We start from the raw sequence: 17,989 nt of genomic DNA on the forward strand, positions 1-17,989 counted from the left end.
ACTTACAGTTGTGCTTGCAAGTTTCCAATCAAGTTTGTTGTCCAAGTAAATACTGAGGTATTAATACTCCTTCTTCACCACCACTTCTTCTCACATCTTGTTAATGGCTTTTGACTTGTTCTGTTTCTTCTGAAATCTACAATCATTCACTTGTTTTGTCCACATTCAATGAGATTATTGTTTCCACACCATATCAAGGGGCTTACCAGCTCCCCATAATCAGCTCCTTGTCCAACAAAACATGTTATTCTTATGGGACAATCCTCTTGTTAATATTTAGCATTGCTAATGTAAAAGCCATGAAAAATAATTTTTCAGTAAAGTTGTGCAATACTGCTTATTTTGGTATCAATCAGATACCAAGTAAATATAGGGCAAGTGTCCTCAATACCCATATTAATAACAATACACTACTGACATTGTACTTTTATATTTTTTGTGGGCTTTCCTTTGGATTGTTTTGTTTAAACGTAACAATTTAGACACAATTTAAAGGTGACTACTATAATAACACAATATACTTATGATAAACAGAAATAATAGAAAACAAAAGGAATATGTGTGCAAAATATTATAATTAGAGAGCCAATTAAAAGGGAGAAACTATAATGCAAAAATGCAATGTTTACAAAGTGTAAAAAATCATCAAACAAAAGAAAAAAAAAATCTCATCATAAAATATAAGACAAATTCCCTGAAACCTCACTGTAGGCCCTGACCTATGTAGATGAAATGAAAAGGGGAGGCCCTGAACCCTTTTTTGAGCTGAGACAGAGCAGGGATTGCAGCATTGGTGACCTGGCTGTATCAGTCCCACCAGGACAGTATTGATTCAATACCAAGTTAGTATCTTTCTTACCTGTTTACTACTAGAAACTGTATTTGCATAATCATAATAAAACTATTTACTCTGTCTTGCTGCTAGGTATTTTTTTTAATCATATTATCCTCTCATAGGCATCCAGAACAGACGTTCTACATGTTTCAGTTCCTCAGTTTGTATTTTGAGAAGCCCATTGGTGGATAGAGTACAAATATGTGGGTCATTGGAAATGCCAGGGTTGCAGTTCCAGTTTCTCTCTCTTTTTCCAGAAATCTCATCTGAATCTTATTTTTTGCTGCAATCATGAGTAAAATGGAGTGCCACTAGATGGCAGCCTTGTTTTTTACTCGATTTAACAACAGCTCTTGTTACTCTTGCCTTCCTCCCACCCAACCAAACCACCTTCTGCAGAATACCCTCCTCTCTCTCTACTGGCAGGCTGTGGGGAACCCTCAATGCAATGGTGTAAGGAGACATGTTGGAAGATTGGAAGCTTCTTCCTGCCCAACATCCCTCAGCTTCATCGATTTAACCTTTTCCCTTATTCTTTCCTAGACTTCCGCTTTCTTTTTTTTTTTTTTTTTTTTACAGTGTCCTGTCTGGCAATGTGGCAATAAGAATAATTGTCTTGATGCCAAAAAGAGCCCAACAGATTTTACTTTCACAAGTGTAGCAGTATGGCAATTGCCATATTGCTCCACTTGTTTCATGCATATAAATTGTTTTATTATAATTATGCAGGGAGTTTTACAGTATATATGGACTTCCGCTGTCTTAACAATGTGTAATAAACATTGCAATGAGATTAAAGAAAACAAAAATCAAACTGTAAAGTGATTCGATTTATTTCATTTTGAGTCATTCAAGGGAAATTATGCTTTTTCTTAAGAAATAGAAATATCTTAGGACATTCAGACACTTTTTTTTGTACATGACAGGTACTGGCTCTGTGTGAATCACAACCAGTCACAACGCCAAAGTTACAACATGCACTGAACAGTAGAACATTTATACAGAAACAACAGCATAGAAAGTCAATGGGTAAAAATGTTATATGTGTTTTCTTTTTCTTTTACAAAACAGACAGCCTGGAGACCTACAAACAACATTGTATAAGAGCTGGCTAAGGTCATTCAAATATCTTATTTTCTATTTGATTCCCTGGAAACAGTGTGCACTTTACAAAGACTGATGGCTTAGGCAAGGTTGGGGTCAATTCCACTAAGAAATTAAATTAGAAAATATATATATCTAACGTTGTGTCCTATTAATTTTATCTGTACTCTAATTCTCTGATAATTATTTCTGTAGTGTTATTTGTGATAACTGTAATCCATCAAGGTATTCTGAATCGACCCCAACCCTGTAATACAGTGTTAGATTCAGTGTGTGCAGAATTAACCTGCCTATACAAAAGCAACAATCTTCATAGGGTTTTTAAAAATACCACATGCTTTTTAGAGGGCCTGTGGGGTTCCATCAAATAGGTGTGAAAAGACTTAAGGTTTTTAACTGTGAAAGATAGCAGCTAACATCCTAATTACACTTTAGATTTTAACTTAATGAATTTATCTGTACACATGAAAGTCGTATAAGACAGTTGAGGTTGTGGTTATTATAAAAGAACCTGTGCTCTTCATAAAATGTGTTTATTACAGGTAAATAAATAATACAGAAAAATATGAATAGGTATTTTAATTTGAACAGAATATCTCTACAATGAGATGACTGAATTAAAAGATGCTCTGTACTGTTAATTTTGATACTGCTCCTGTTTAAAAAGTCAAGCATACTGACATGCTTTAAAGACACTGTTTGAATTTAAACAGGGTTTTGTGGACAGTGGGAAGCTGTTAGCATCAAACCCAAATAAACATATTTGTTTTTACTGTTCCCAAAGACCCAACCAAAGTGGATTCCTTTTCGCTTAAAACAACTCCCAAAACTCTATGGCTCAAAGAAGACTAATATTCTATAAGCATGGGTTCTAATGATTAAATGTCTCTAGCCACTCATTTGAACATTTTTGTTTTGATTTTTAGACTTATGGCCCATTTCCAATGGTTGTAACTCTATTTGCCTTGTTTCATTTCGATTTACCGTTCTGTCCATAGGTATGTGGGTACTGCAACAATGTGAATAAGCTATTCATAGCAAGATGGCTTCACTGTCCATATGTTACACAAATACAAGTCAACAACGGAGGCCCTTCTGCACCATTTATGGCTTTTAATCAAACTTACAGCAAAAGGAGAGAACTGTAGAGGCTGCAGATGCCAGAGGATGGATTCTGGATAAGCACAAGACAGAAAGGGAAGCCATCAAGAATAAGAGCTAGATGAGTTTACTTAATGTTGGCTTGATATTTTGGTCATATACACAATAAGCCCAGTGTAACGTGATGTAATTGTTAAAACAATTAATTTGACTATTTATGCTTTTATGCAAACAGGTACAAAAACTAGCAATGGTTCCGCTTAACCATTACTACAGGAAAATCATAAAAAAAGAGCCAACCCATACCAGGGTGTGTAAGCACTTATGGAAAATGACCATAACTCCAAACTCTTATTCTATGTCTAGTTATGTTATACGCTTTCTGCTCTGTAACCAGTATTTTAAACTGGTAAGAGATTATGGGCTGATTGCGATCTTTAGGTGAATTCCCATAGATTCTTATGCTAAAAGTCACTCAAACTGAGCCAGCAGCATGTTTCCTACTATAAAGTTGTTTTTTCCAGTGTCCCAAAAAATTGCTCAGGGATAGAGATTGCTGGAAAGTCAAGACTGTGTGAATTAGATTGTACTATATTAATAAAAAAAAAAATATAGAGAGATTTTTATATAGATTTTGATATGATCAGATTTAAATTGAATGTATTTTATACTATCAAGTGTTCTAACATAACATTTGCTCTGAATTGACTCTATCCAACTAAATTGAATAAGATGGCCATTCTAATAGAAAAAAAGCATAATTTAAAGATTTTCAAGCTGATAAAGGTGAGGACTGGCAATGAAAAAATGTGCTTTACGAAACCAGACTGTATTTGTATTTTGGAAACTGAGCACACAGTTTTCTTTATTTTCCAGACAAGACTAATCGCTCTTTATCTAAACAAGCAGCATTTTGAGAACAGTCTACTACATAATGTAAGATACAAACTGCTGATAACTATTCCACATAACCCCATTTAACAATTTCAAACAATTACAAAATGAACCATTTAGTAAATGAAAAATTGGAAAGACATACATTGTGACTTGTGGTAATACGTCTGTGGGGTGTCACAGTATCACAGTCTAAATATCAAATCAAAAATGTTGCTAAATGTTTTATTGTCTAAAAAGCTTTAAAGTTTTAACATAGTTCAGATTTGGGAAATTATTGTAACAAGAGTATGTTTGTGCATGGCTGTAAATTTCTGCTTCATATCTCCAAAATTAGTTGCAGTTCTCTAAAGTAGTGTCTGCTGCCTTTTTAATGAAATATTGATTGTCATCGTTGTAAAGAGATATTTCAGCATCAATGATCCCTGACTGTACTGTTGTATAGAAAAGCAAACTGAAAAGATCAAGGGATGCTTCAGGAGGAATTATATGAACTGGATGCCATTTATCTGAAAATGTATTTTGTTTTATGTTAGATTGACAGATCTAAAGTACATTTCCCACTGCCATGTCTTTTCCCCTTAGGGAATAACTTTTAGAGACATAATAAAAACATTGGACTTCTGTTATAATTGATTATCTTTAAAAAAAATAAAAAAATAAAACTTTAAAATCATAATGTGCAATACCATCCATCAGTTATTTTGCGGTTGTGAACAAGTATGATGCTTATGGAATTGTCTTAAATAATGTAATTTAATATTTTGGCAGTATATGTGCTATTGTTAAAATAACTGTGTATTTATTTTCACTTCTAAAAAGACAAGATGCTGTAATACAGGTTGAATTGTTTAGTAGGTTTTTGTAATTATCATATGTTATTTTCAATATGAAAAATGTCTACCTTATGGTAGTATAATAGTTTCTCTATTTTTCCTCCATATATTTCTCTTGGTAGTAGTGCATGTGCTTGGGGAAAGGAAAACATAACAGGACTCCAGCAACAAGCACACATATTCCCATCGAAAACAGTTCATTCTTTTCCATTAAGCAGCACCCTTGCTGCTTTAATGCTTCCCAGCGGTAACACACACACAAACAAGCTCAGCTCCCCTCTGCTCCTCACAGTCATTGCTATTCTTTTCACACCTCAGCTCCTCTCACTAAGGGAGAGCAATATGAAATGCTCCAACTCTGTGATTAAAACTAGAAACAGTATCTGGATTTGTGATTGCACCTTTACCACAAGATGAAAACTATAACTAAATCTGTAATAATCTGTTTGCTAAATCAATTAATTGTATAAAAAGCTACATTCATTTTTGTTCAATGGCTTCTTTACTTATGTTTTTATCAGTTGATTTGGGTCTGAAAATTATTAAGATCCTTAAATACAAACATTTTCGTTCCCATTAACTTGATGTGATACAAGGAGACATAAAAGGCAGAAAAAGTTAAAAGGAAAACAATCAAATATGCATAACCTAACTGTATGAAGCTACTGTGGTGGCATTGGCTTGACAAGTCCCTGAAAATAAAAGATTAAATGTTCCTTAGTTATGTGTTTTAATAGAAGTTTTAGAAATATCAGGCACCCAATAGATGTTAGATTTTTTATTACCTTTTTTACCTGTGTGGAATTTGATTTACATACTAATTAATCTTTTACTTTAGTGAAGGTTAAGTTGTAAATATATTCCTTGTCAATCAAATAGCATTACCATGTCCTGAGCAGTTTTGACATATTATCTGATGGATTTAGGCAGTCATTTGGATGAAAAGTTTATCACAACAGCAAATAAAAACAACTGATTTTGAAGGACTTGTGAAACATCACCATTAAATATGGATGTTATATGAGAGCTGATGGTATTTACATTATTGAAAACTTGAAAAAAGTGTGTGCAGCTTAATGAACTGCATATAAAACAAGCCAAAGTTGCAACATTTTATCCTATTTTCTAATGATCTTTGTCTCCTACAGTTCCCAATTATTTCTGGAATCTATGTTTGAATTGTAAACTGTACAGAAGTTGATTATAGAATGCTCCAAAAGATATATAACGGTGGGTTCACATTGCATAATGTGGTTGGGGAGTACTGACCTGGAGCTAGCTGCAAGATGAGTGAGTGTAGCAACCAGCACTTAGTCATGGTTATGAATGATGGAGCCTCTTTACATTAAACAGAAAAAAAAAGGAAAAACAGTTATTCTCAGTATGAAGCTACATCAAATTTTAGATCATTAATATACCTAAAAAACATTTCTGTTTTGGGTAATTCAGTTAAATGTGTTGATTCTGCCTCTTTATTTTGTGCCCTGTGTGTTTGTACGTACTGTACCACAATCGTCATAGATTGGGGAAGATGATGCATCTGTAAAACTTGACTGGCAAATGGGGGCCTGTTTGCCTTGTACAAAGGTTTGGATTAAAGATTTGACATTTATGTGCTTTAGTGAATTATACACTGTGACTTAGGATTGTTTCTCTTCTCATGTTACTCTGTTGTGGAAAATCATTTATTTTATGATTTTTTTTCCAGCCACACTTAAATGTTTCGGATCAAAGAACTTCAATATCTAACAAATAAACCTGAGTAAATACAAAATGCTGTATTCAAATGATATTTTTTCCTTAAAGGACAAAAACATCAAATCCAACTTTGCCCTTGATGGAAAACTAATTCCCACATAAACCTAGGAGCTGGCTGTGCAAAGTGTTTGCTTTAGGTGGCAATGAATCTTTGACATCAATGTGAAGGAAATTTGAGCCACTCTTCTTTACAGTGATGTTTTATTCCAAAACATTGTAAGGTTTGAGCATGAGTGCCTCCTTCAAACTAACCTCTTAACTGTATTACGACATATTGTTTTTACACTTTATGTTGTAAGATATACTATTGAAGTGTTATTTTTTTATTATTTATTTATAATTCTAATCATAATCAGCTATGAGGTTGACTTAAAAAAAAAATTTATAAAATAAACATTGTGGTCAATTGCAGGAATTGTATAGGTTAAAATAGGGGAAAAAGCAAATTATCACTTGAAAACAGCTTTTCTGTATTTACTCTGGTAAAGTTTTGACACAGGAGGGGTCAGCACTTTTTCCCCAATGCCAAACAGGACATTGCTAAACATGAAAGTGTAAACAGGTAGTGGAGAGTTAACTAAATTTTTGAAGACATGATATAAAGATATAAAAATGGTGGATATGGAGTTTTTATTCTAATTTTATAGGCTTCTAGCACACATTTGCAATGACATAGTGTTTATATGAGTGAGGAGTGATTTTGACATGCAACTATCATAGATACCTTCCATATTATAAGTACATGTCTTTTATCAGTGAGGATTTTTATATATGCCTAAGAGCACATGTGACATGCAAACATCCAACCCTAAATAACAAGTCTTTGCTTTGCTCTTAAAATATACTTTTGTCAACTCCTGTCACTATGGAAAATAATAGTATCTATAAAGCTTATATCAATCTTCAACAGGTTTGTGTGTGCGTGCATTTGTGTGTTTGGTGGATCCACACTGACAATACTTTATAGATACTATAAAAATAATCCTTGTATATAGTCAGTGCTAATAGAGTTGATCCCTTTAAAAACATAGGTGAAACAAAGAAAAGACAAAGTTTTGTATATTATTCAGCTATTTAAAACTTTGTTAGTCATATCAAGGCCAACACTTGCTGAGAACCTGTCCATTCATCTAGTAAGTCAGTAATTCACAAAATACCTCTAGAAATGTCTACTTTAATGTTTTCTTCAACCATTTTTTCCAGCCAATTCATGTATTTTCTACGTTGTAGGTTCCTGGATGTGCGATTAGTGTGCATTTTATGTGCATTTCTCATTTTACTTTAAACTCATAACTAAAACCCAAGACCCATTTTTTATTATTATGAAACAAACTACAGAGGTACTGCGAAAATCCTTTCTGTGGCAGATACTCTGTTTTCAACCATTTTTTAGACATGTTACCCTAAAGGATAGTAGGACAGATGCTTAATAGAGGGTGGCCCATGTAATGAAAAATGATTTGCAACTGCAGACACTAAACCCCACGTATGACATAGAAATCTGACATGGTAGACTAAAAAATAACTTCCATATAGTGACTCTTATCTATAAAAAAAATAAATCAGGTTAGACTGTTTTTAAGATTTTTCTTTATATCAGTTTCTCATAATTCACCCATTCATATTCAAATTGTCTCACTCACATTCTTACAAATGTAAATGATTAAGGCCAGGTTTGAGAATGGAGGGCACAATATGTAGCTTATAGGCTTCTAGGTCCCCTGGTAGGTCTCCAAGAGTAAAAAAAATGTCTATTGGCAGTCAATACAAGAAGGTGGACTTTGTTTTTAATGGGAAATGGAGAAAATAGCTTTAGCTAAAAATATTATTTTGTTGTGTTACTTTGTTGTTCTATGATAGTCAAAGTAAAACCTCTCTTCTAACTCCGCTTCATTTGACTAATTCAATGGCTACCTGGGGGTGTTCTTTACTTTTGAGGGTGTGGAACACAGCACACAGGAATGAACTGAAAGAAGGGGCAGTGACATTGTCCAACTTAAGGGGTTTTTCTTCCAAAGTATTCCCAACATGTATCGAACCAGAGCTTGTTGCTCTATTTGCACGCTCAGGTTATTTGCAAATAAGAGAGCCTTTTTCTCTTTGCCTTTCTTTGTCTCTCCTTTATTTGACATCAGAAGTTTGTTTGACAGCTTTCCACATGTCTCTGATAACTTATGCTTCAAAGGCTTTTGTCCACGGTATTTTGCCGTCCTCGCTCAGCCTTTGGTCTACGTGCTGGGTCAGGACCTATATGATTTTCATGAGCTTTTCCACGAATACCTTCAAGAGGAAAGTAGCAGTTCTGGCCCAACATCTTTTGGGCTGCCTCTAAATGGTTAGTTCCTCTCTGGTAATTTATGTTAATACTGCGTTTTGGGCTGCCAGCAGCAAGCAGACGATCTGAGGGACTTGCCTCAGTGATGTCCCGGAGGTGTTCATCATCATCTGTATCAGCGTCAATGTATTTGCTGATTGACGAGTCATGAAAAGTGAAGACTGTTGGAGCCATGGCAGCACTCTCTGGTGACTTTGGGGGCGTCCTGCTGCTGGCAGTGGTGTACACAGATGCTTCAGGGCTCAACAGAGATTGGTCTGAAACAACAGAGCTGTCTGAAAGTGGGGAAAGCCCAGAATCCCCATCGCTACGGCAGCCTCCTTTAAGGCTTTTTGAGGAGTTTCCAGAAAAGAAAAATCTTCTTGTATTCTCTGGGCCAGAGGACTTTGATGTTGGACTTTGCACAGACTCATGCTGCCCTTTGATTTGCTGGCCAACCTTTTTACAAATGTGCTGAGAAAAAACTGTAACTGGACCAAAATTAAAGCGGTTACTTTCTTTAAGACCAATGTCTGGTGCTGGACTGTGGGGATAGCGTGGATTCTCTTGAAAGTCTGTAGCACAACTGATGTAGCTATCAATGCTGGATAAGCTTTTCATGTCCCCAACTCCATCTTTGGTTCCGAGGACTGATGGTCCATGGTCATGAATGGCTCCAAGCTCTATCTCATCCCTCTGTTTGCTAATTTTGGAACCTCTGTCTTTTGCATTGAGGTTGGGTTGTGACTGTGTCTTTGCCATTTGGCTATACATCTCTTCTAGTTTTTCAACATTTAGTCTTTGGGGACTGGTGTCTCGATTTTTGCAGGGCGAGCCTATCTCTTGGGCGTTAAAAGAACGGTTTGAACTTGTCTCTGATGTAGCTCTTCTCGACGCCCATTTCCAGTGACTTGGAGAAAGGTGGTTATCATGAGGTCGTTCCGTCTTTTCTACCACTACGTCCATGAGTTCTGCGCTACGAGCAAAAGCCTCTTTTAAGTTCATAGAAACAATGCTACCATTTCTTTTTGCCCTCTCAAGAGCTTCCCTTCTTTTCAGGGCCTTTTCTTGCCTTTTCTGCTCCTTATAGAATTCAGAGAAGTTATTTACAATGATAGGAATTGGTAGGGCAATTACAAGGACTCCAGCAATACAGCACAACCCCCCCACAATCTTTCCCAAGAGCGTTTTGGGATAGATATCTCCATACCCTACTGTGGTCATGGTGATGGTGGCCCACCAGAAGGAAGCTGGAATGCTTTTGAACTTTGTATCTTCTTCGTCTTTCTCAGCAAAAAACACAAGACTAGAGAAGATCATGATACCCATGGCCAGAAAAAGAATAAGCAGGCCCAGCTCATTGTAGCTCCTCCTTAGTGTAAAGCCCAGTGACTGAAGACCTGTAGAGTGACGAGCTAACTTCAGGATACGAAGGATACGCATAATCCTAAAAATCTGAACCACACGGCGGACGTTCTGAAACTGCAGAACACTCTTGTTGGATTCTGTTAAGAAGATGGTGACATAGTAAGGCAGAATTGCCAGCAGGTCAATGACATTGAGGGGACCCTTGAAGAACTTCCATTTATTTGGAGAGGAGAGAAAACGAAGCAGGTATTCCATGGTAAACCAGGCAATACAAACAGCTTCCACATGTGCTAGCTGTGGGTTGTCAGTCGACTGGCCAAACTCATCGGTGCCCTGCAGCTCTGGTAGAGTGTTTAGAGACAGTGCAATGGTAGATAGCACAATGAAGAGAATTGAGATGATGGCCAAGATCTGAAAGACAGAATAGGGGAAAAAATATTAGCAAAGAGTGAATATAATAATAGAAGACACTTAAACTTTACATGACAACATTGGAACTTGCTGTGAAAAAAATGCATTGAAAGTGGTGAGCAATGATTCAAAGGAGAAGTCATGGCACATTTTTATACCTGTTTTTTTTATTTCCCTCACTTTCCTTAGAATATCCCTTTAAAACAGTAGACTGGTTCACAAATAAACCTATCCAGGTGGAAAAATGGCCAAATCAAAGCTCATCCCTGAATGTAATTGAGAATCTGTGTTAAGAACTGAAAACTATTCAACCTCACTGAACTCGAGCTGTTTTGTACGGAAGAATGGGCAAAAATTTCAGTCTCTCATTGTGCAAAACTGATATAAACATTCCCCAAGTGACTTGCAGCTGTATTTGCAGCTGAAAGGACTCTACAAAGTAACTTAAGGAATGAATTTTTAATTCAGCATTTCTATTTATTAAAAAAGTGTAAAAAATATGCAAAAAATCTCACTCCACTTAATCAGTGCGTCCCACTTGTTGTTTATTCTTCAAAAAAAATGTGTATTTTATATCTTTATGTTTGAAGCCTGAAATTTTTTATTTATTTTACTGGCAGCTGACTTTGTACATTTTAAAGGAAACTATACTTTTTTTAAATAATCAGGATGACTGAAGTTAATAAATTTAAATATAAAATAAAAAAAAATAACCTGTGAAATTATCAACTGTGGGATGGAGTGAGCCAGGACAGATGCTAGTACAACAGACAGGGCATAGAAAGCAAAAGGCTTGTACTTGTGTAGTTCTTATTCAAGTCAGGAGACTTGACCAATGCAATTTACAATACATTCAGTATTTCACCCGTTCATACACACACTCACTCACACACTGGTTGCAAGCTACATTGTAGCCACACACAGAAGCGAGGTTGCCATACATAACAGCCACCAGTCCGTCTGACCACCATGATGGTGGCACCATCAGTATGTAATTAAGGTGAAGTGTCTTGCACAAGGACACAACAAATTTTTTAAAGGCGGAGCCGGGGGACTTAAATCGACAACCTTTCTTTTGCAGGCCAAACTCATGTATTTGACGCCACTGTCACCCCAAGTAGAGTAACCCCATACTAACTGGTATATACTACCGTAAGTTGTTGGAGATTAGTAGGTGTGGTATTTTTATTAATTATACCATGGTCTATGCTGAATGCTTGATTCTGATTGGCTGTAGAGTTAAAACCTGCTGTAGGAAACCTGGCTTTGTTTCATTTAACTAACATTAAGCTGCAGCTGACCAAGCTGCATGTTCTGTGGCAACTACCGGTTACCTTGACAAAGTGTCACAAGATAATAAATATTCCACTCGTAGCTGCTTCTTGTAAAAAAAAATTATTTTAACTTAAAAAAAAAAATCAACCATAATAGTAATAATTGATTAATTAAATATTTATATTGACCATAGTATAAGCAGGATAATGCCCTTAGATACATCCTTTATTCAGGAAAAATGGATTTCACGGAAACAATCGTACGACTCGGGTTTCTGTTATAATTAAGGACTCGGGTCCTTAATTATAACACAGTAATTAAAAATAAGAAGTAATCATTCGGTTAGAATCCTTTTCCTTACTGAGAATATTAGAGATGTGAGACAGTGTAGGGTCACATATGCCTAAATATCTAAGTCCTATACCAGAATATTTGGTGTAAGATTCCAGCAGGTAAGTTAAACTCACAGCTAGATATTAATTTTTTCTTCTGAAATAAGATTGAGTGTGATTTGGTCATATTTAGCAGCAGCTTATTGGCTAGAAGCCAGACCTGAAATGTTTCAAAGAAAAAAAAAATTCTGAATGTGAGTAATAATTTCAGAAAAGCAAATAATCATCTGCAGATTGTTCAATACTGTGGTCGGTTTAAACAAGGGGAAGGTAAACAAGAGGAAGATGTAGAGCTGATTTTTAAAAAATATCTGACAGAATTGTACAAAAATTGATAAATATTAATATTCGAAAAAACTATTTAACAACATGTGAAGCACTTTGAAAAGTCGCACATCACTACATAATTCCTGAAAGTCCAAATATATTAACGCACACATGAAATTTTGTCCATCTCTTGTTTTTCCCCTCTGCTAACTTCTCGTCACAATGAACTGACTGTCTAATGTGCCAAATATAGAACTAGAAAAGGCTTGCAAACAAGTTTCCTTTTAGATTCATTGCATTTAGGATGGTAAAAAAAAAATATTTGCATATCCTCCTCAATTTCATTTGCACCTGGTCAGTCTATGAGCTATCTTGTTTGCATGAGATTTTTTATATGCTAATCTTTAGTAGATCATGTCCGTAGTTAAATGTGCTCCTGACTGCTGAAGTGAAACTAATCATCATGGATTGACAGAAATATCTTACACCACGAAAAAAATAGTTGAAAAGACATTGTAAAGACAACTTGATTTACGTCCAAACAGCTTCCATAATTGGATGAAAAGTGAAAAGCCGTAATTTTTAGATAATTGAAAAGGAGTTGAAAACTGGGTTTGCAATGACTTTTCACATCTATTATTGGACTAAAGTGCGAAAAAAACCAGACCGAACAAACATAGCCCAATTTTCAACAATTACTTCTGGACTAAATCAAGACTGTGATGGACCGACCAGATTTAGCCTTGAAAAAAACGTCTAAATGACTTCTGGCATTTTGAAGGCTGAGGCCCTCAGAAAGCAGCTTCTGAATCCAGCTAGGCTCTGAAAGGTGCTTCAAATTTGAATCTAAAATCAAGGACAACATGTTAGCCCTGAGAGCAGAATACATGATGCTGAAAAATCTCCAACATACCAAAATTTCTTTACGGCGCTTGAATCTTAACCAAATACACCACTGAGTAATAAAAATGACAGCTGATGATCTCCAAATGCCTTTAAGGAGTATAAAATACATGCTTACTTACTAGCAATTGTCTGCAATAGATATATTAACCCAAATCTCCAAGCAGCACAACTTACAGAGATGAGTAGGAGGTAGTTGCTGGAATGCTGAGCTTGTTTTGGCAGTAGCCCACACACTAAAGGTTAGGATGTTATATGATGATATAAATCACAGTATCGTTAAACTGTTTTATTGTAAGAGTGATAGCCGCTATGCAGGACAGCATGGCATAGAAAAAACCTTGTTTTAACATGCATATGTTGTAGTAATTCACTTTGATATTAACACAGTATTAAGACTTTTGATAAAACTTTATGGAAACATTAAATCAAGTCCCAGCTATTTCAGATATAGATAAACTTTGTTTTTCTAAATAAAGGAATACTAAAAGGAAAAGGAGAACACCAGTTAAAATGTGATTCAAAAGTATATAAATCAGATTCCCCAGGGTGTAAATGTTGCTAAAAAAAACACCCTTATCTATGACCAATCAGAACAGGAGGATTCTGTTGCCATAGCTTCATGGCAGGCATGAATAATAGCCCTATCTGTTTATTTTCTTCCTTCTGTGTGTGTCTCTCCCCCCTCCCTTATCCAGGAGCAAATCTATTTGAATCAAACACTTGAAGAGGCGAGAGGGTCTGGGACTGAAAGGTAAGGGGCGAAGCTGACAGGGGCAGCATACAATGGAAGGGGATAGAGAGGCTACATTGAAAATGATGGTGCAGTTCCAATCAAATTGATTCCCCATAAAGTAAATTACAGGATATGCTGCTTATGCTATCTGCTGCACCTTTGTAAACACCAGGTATTATAGGTCATCGACTGGGTAGGAAATGCATCAGACTTGTAATAAGCCTCAAGAGAGATATGCAGGGTCCTGACAGATTCCAAATGGACAGCTGGGAAAAATAGCAGCTAAAAAAGGGAAGGACCAAAAAAGGTGTAGGGGTAATAGAATTTACAGGCTATAAAAATATTGCTAATGATGATGCACCAAAGCTGCCATATAATGTTTTGTTGATGAGGTTAAGTTCCACCAGGAAAACCTGAACATTTCCCCTTGGATTTGGTACCATGGCCCCTGTCCTCTTTAGGCACTCATCCATCCCGCACATCTTTACATCTGTCTTCCCTGGGTAGTTTTAATGTCACAGGGCTCTGTTTTCATATATCTACCAAACTCCACATTTGACAAAATCCTTTCAGTACACAAATGGAAACACGTCTAGAGTAAAACAAGAAGAGATGGGGCACGATAAATGACTCTAATGGCATCAACACAATTACGAGCTATTTATGAACTCACTGCTGACTCAGAGTGAGAAATGGGAAAATGTCCAACTTGATATGACCTGTCTGGTGACAGGCTGATTGGCTATTGAAAATGTCAACCATAGTACAAACTAAATCCCAACTGCTCATCCCGACAGTTAGTCACGCCTGTAAGGGTCTCTTAAGACAAACCATTTTAGTGGCATTTTCTAAAGTTCATCTGGGCTAAGATTATGTTTTCACATGGAGTGAGTTGCACTTTAAGGTGAAGGCAAAGATACCTTAAACACTCACAGACTTTTAACATAAAGGAAAATTGTCAAAATAGCAGAAAATAGGAAAGGGCTTCAGTTTTGTGAAGCCTTTTCCCACTTTATAACACAATGGGTTTGCAAAACAGACAAATACTAAATAAAAAAGAACTTTCCTGAAATATTCAGCTTTTCTTATGAACTAAATGTGTATAATGATTGTTTTAATATTCATGATTTCAGTTTTCCGGTCGGTGTCAGACATTCTGTCCCTAATTTACACAACAATATATTTAAAAAAGAATAAGCTTGAAGCTCTTACCTGATCTTAAAAAAATTTAGAAATGTTGGCATTAAAGGGCTATTCCTAAAAGCTTTGTTTTACAACTTCCAGACATTGCAGACATTTTCTTTATTTTCTAAACACCCTTAACATTATAGAAGTCTGTAAAAAGATTCAATAATTGTACTAGTGCCCAATCTGACCAATTCAAAGTCACTGAATGATTTCAAACAAATGCCTTTACGTCTCTTGTTAGAAAGGCATTTAAGACATTGCTAGAGTGGATGTTGGTGAGAATAAACTAGACCTTATAAAGTTTTCTGATAGGTCAAACGGAGGTGTGAAAAACTTTTTTATTGGTACAAATAATCTTTTTTTATTATTCTAATATGATTAAACAAGCTAAAAACACATACATTTTGAGGAAATCCCCACACACAATGACGCGTGATGGCTTGCCAGACAGTAAAGGACAATATAAATTCAGGTGTGTTAGATCTTCATAATTCCAGTTCATTAAAGGAGAAAAAAGGAATAATGTAATCTACCATTTCAAATCCTAACAATACACAAAATGAAGGTTATTTTTATGTTTCACTGCTCTCTGCTTAACAAATGACCCCATCATTCTGTGTTGTAGTTTTATTTTTTCATGTGATCAGATTAAATGGGTGTCTCATACCTTTGCAAAGATTGATTTGAAAACTGAAGTGATTCTAAATATGGTCTTACAATAATAATTCATTCATAATTCAGATTATGTACAATTCAAGATATAAAATGAGGGAGGGCTTTTTATTTAAGACAGAGAGAGGAGACACACTGACAGGAAATCCCATTATAGCACTGGATTGTGTCTGAGAAACCATATGGCACAGCACCTCACCAGACATAATATTGCAAAGAGAGTTGAAATGTCTCCTGTGTCACCGTGTCCTGAAAATGTCGTTCCTCTGTCTTTCAGCAGACACAATATTCCACAATGAATAGCAACATCTTTGGGACAAGGTGACACTGGAACCTTATTAGGCAGTTAGATTTACAGAACCATACTAAATATGCAATTCGTATATGACAAAGACGGGTAAATTAGACTACACTGATTGCATAGACTGCACTGTATAAACAGAGAGATTCATATTATGGACTTGGGAAAACTGCATTTATGTAGTTATTTTTGCAAATTCTGCTGTGCCTTGATGACAGTTTTGTAAAACATGCAGTGACCTACTTTTAGACAGGATATGTCTCTGCAGCTCTGACTTTATCCTTTCCTTGCATTCTCAGTATTTGTCATGGATTTGGCAAGAAAACAATCCAGTGTATTTTGAAATATAATTCAAATTTCAAATGCATTTTACATTAATTAGACTTTATAAATTAATGTGTTAGGTGGCATTGTATTACTGCTTGAGACCTTCCAAAGTATTAGCAGTATGAATCTGGTGTAGAAACCTCCTTACTGAGAGGAATATTTTCAACCTTTTTCTACACTTTAAACAAAAAATGTGTGCTTCTTTGACAGTACAGCCTGGATTAAATTCAGAAGTGTAGAATCCCAAGTTTTATTCTCCTAGTACAGTAGTTGTGGAATGCCCAGTGGTATTTGAAGAACTCCCAGCCTCTAAATACCAAGGGAATCTGCCACCTTTTCTGTAGGAGCAACTGGGACTAATCCCACTCTGTGGGGACTAACCACCACTCCACTATCGTGCTCTTGTGGCAGAGCCTACTGATCCTATGGGTCCCAGTGCTATTGCCAGCACTTTGCAGAAGTTCCCCTTTAGAAACCCACTAAACCTTGGTGATGCTGACAGGTAGTACTTTTTAGATTCCACCCAGGCCTTTAGAAAGGGTGGGGCTGAAGAGGTGTTGGTTTCTATTTTCGGTTGAGTGAATCCAGGTCTTGCTCAATCCGAGTTCCCCCGACAGCTGACTCGTTTTCTCATCATCCTTAGAGCCACATGGCAGGCCACCGCGATGCAATGCAGTCTCAAGTGCTTGCCACTGTCACCATGACAACCCTTTCAAAGCTTGACAGGAGGTGGCGACGTGAACCTGCTTGTCAAAAGCATGTCTGACAGAGTATCCTTTGTATCTCCCTCCCCTCTGTCCTTGTGTTTACACCTTTATGAAAGCTTTGTAAGGCTCAAACCATTTGTGTCCTTAACTTGCCCTTTTTGTATTCCAGCACATCTTCTAAGTTGCAAGTTCAAATGGTAAATAAAGCAGTCTAATGAACAAAAATAGATGAAAAGACTTCCCAAATAAGTGTGCAAGACATCATTTTCATTCATAGATGTTTACTTCGCATGGTTAATCCTTAATCTTCTCAAGAGATTAATGGATATCATCTTTACTACACCACTGATCTTCATTTTCTAGTAAATTTTATTGGTCAATACTATTGGAATAATAATGCAGAATAATTCACACCCCTGATTCCAAATGTAGAACGGCTCTGCCTCCCTGGCTGTGAAAAGAGACAGGGTTTCCATAGAGACGGGAGGAGACTGTGTCTTCCACAATTCCCCCAGCAAACACATTTGCAGTGGCTCAGCTGTAGGCTCCCCGCCCTGCATCACCTCTTAACTTTGAACAGCAGAGCCTTGTCTGCCGTAA

The 17,989-nt window shown here is 36.2% G+C and overlaps 1 protein-coding gene across 2 annotated transcripts in view; it reads right to left on the reverse strand.

Annotated features, from left to right (window-relative positions):
* Positions 1–6,354: 6,354 nt before the first annotated feature.
* Positions 6,355–17,989, reverse strand: part of kcnb1 (potassium voltage-gated channel, Shab-related subfamily, member 1) — a 51,247-nt gene continuing 39,612 nt past the window's right edge. For both annotated transcript variants that reach the window (XM_038268529.1, XM_038268528.1), the window contains exon 3: positions 6,355–10,621. In XM_038268529.1, coding sequence (XP_038124457.1) covers positions 8,708–10,621 — 1,914 coding nt within the window. In that variant the 3' untranslated portion in view covers positions 6,355–8,707. The remainder of the gene's footprint in view (positions 10,622–17,989) is intronic.

Source organism: Cyprinodon tularosa, unplaced genomic scaffold (genome assembly GCF_016077235.1).
Source record: "Cyprinodon tularosa strain WSP-4 unplaced genomic scaffold, ASM1607723v1 ctg700, whole genome shotgun sequence".
NCBI lineage: Eukaryota > Metazoa > Chordata > Actinopteri > Cyprinodontiformes > Cyprinodontidae > Cyprinodon > Cyprinodon tularosa.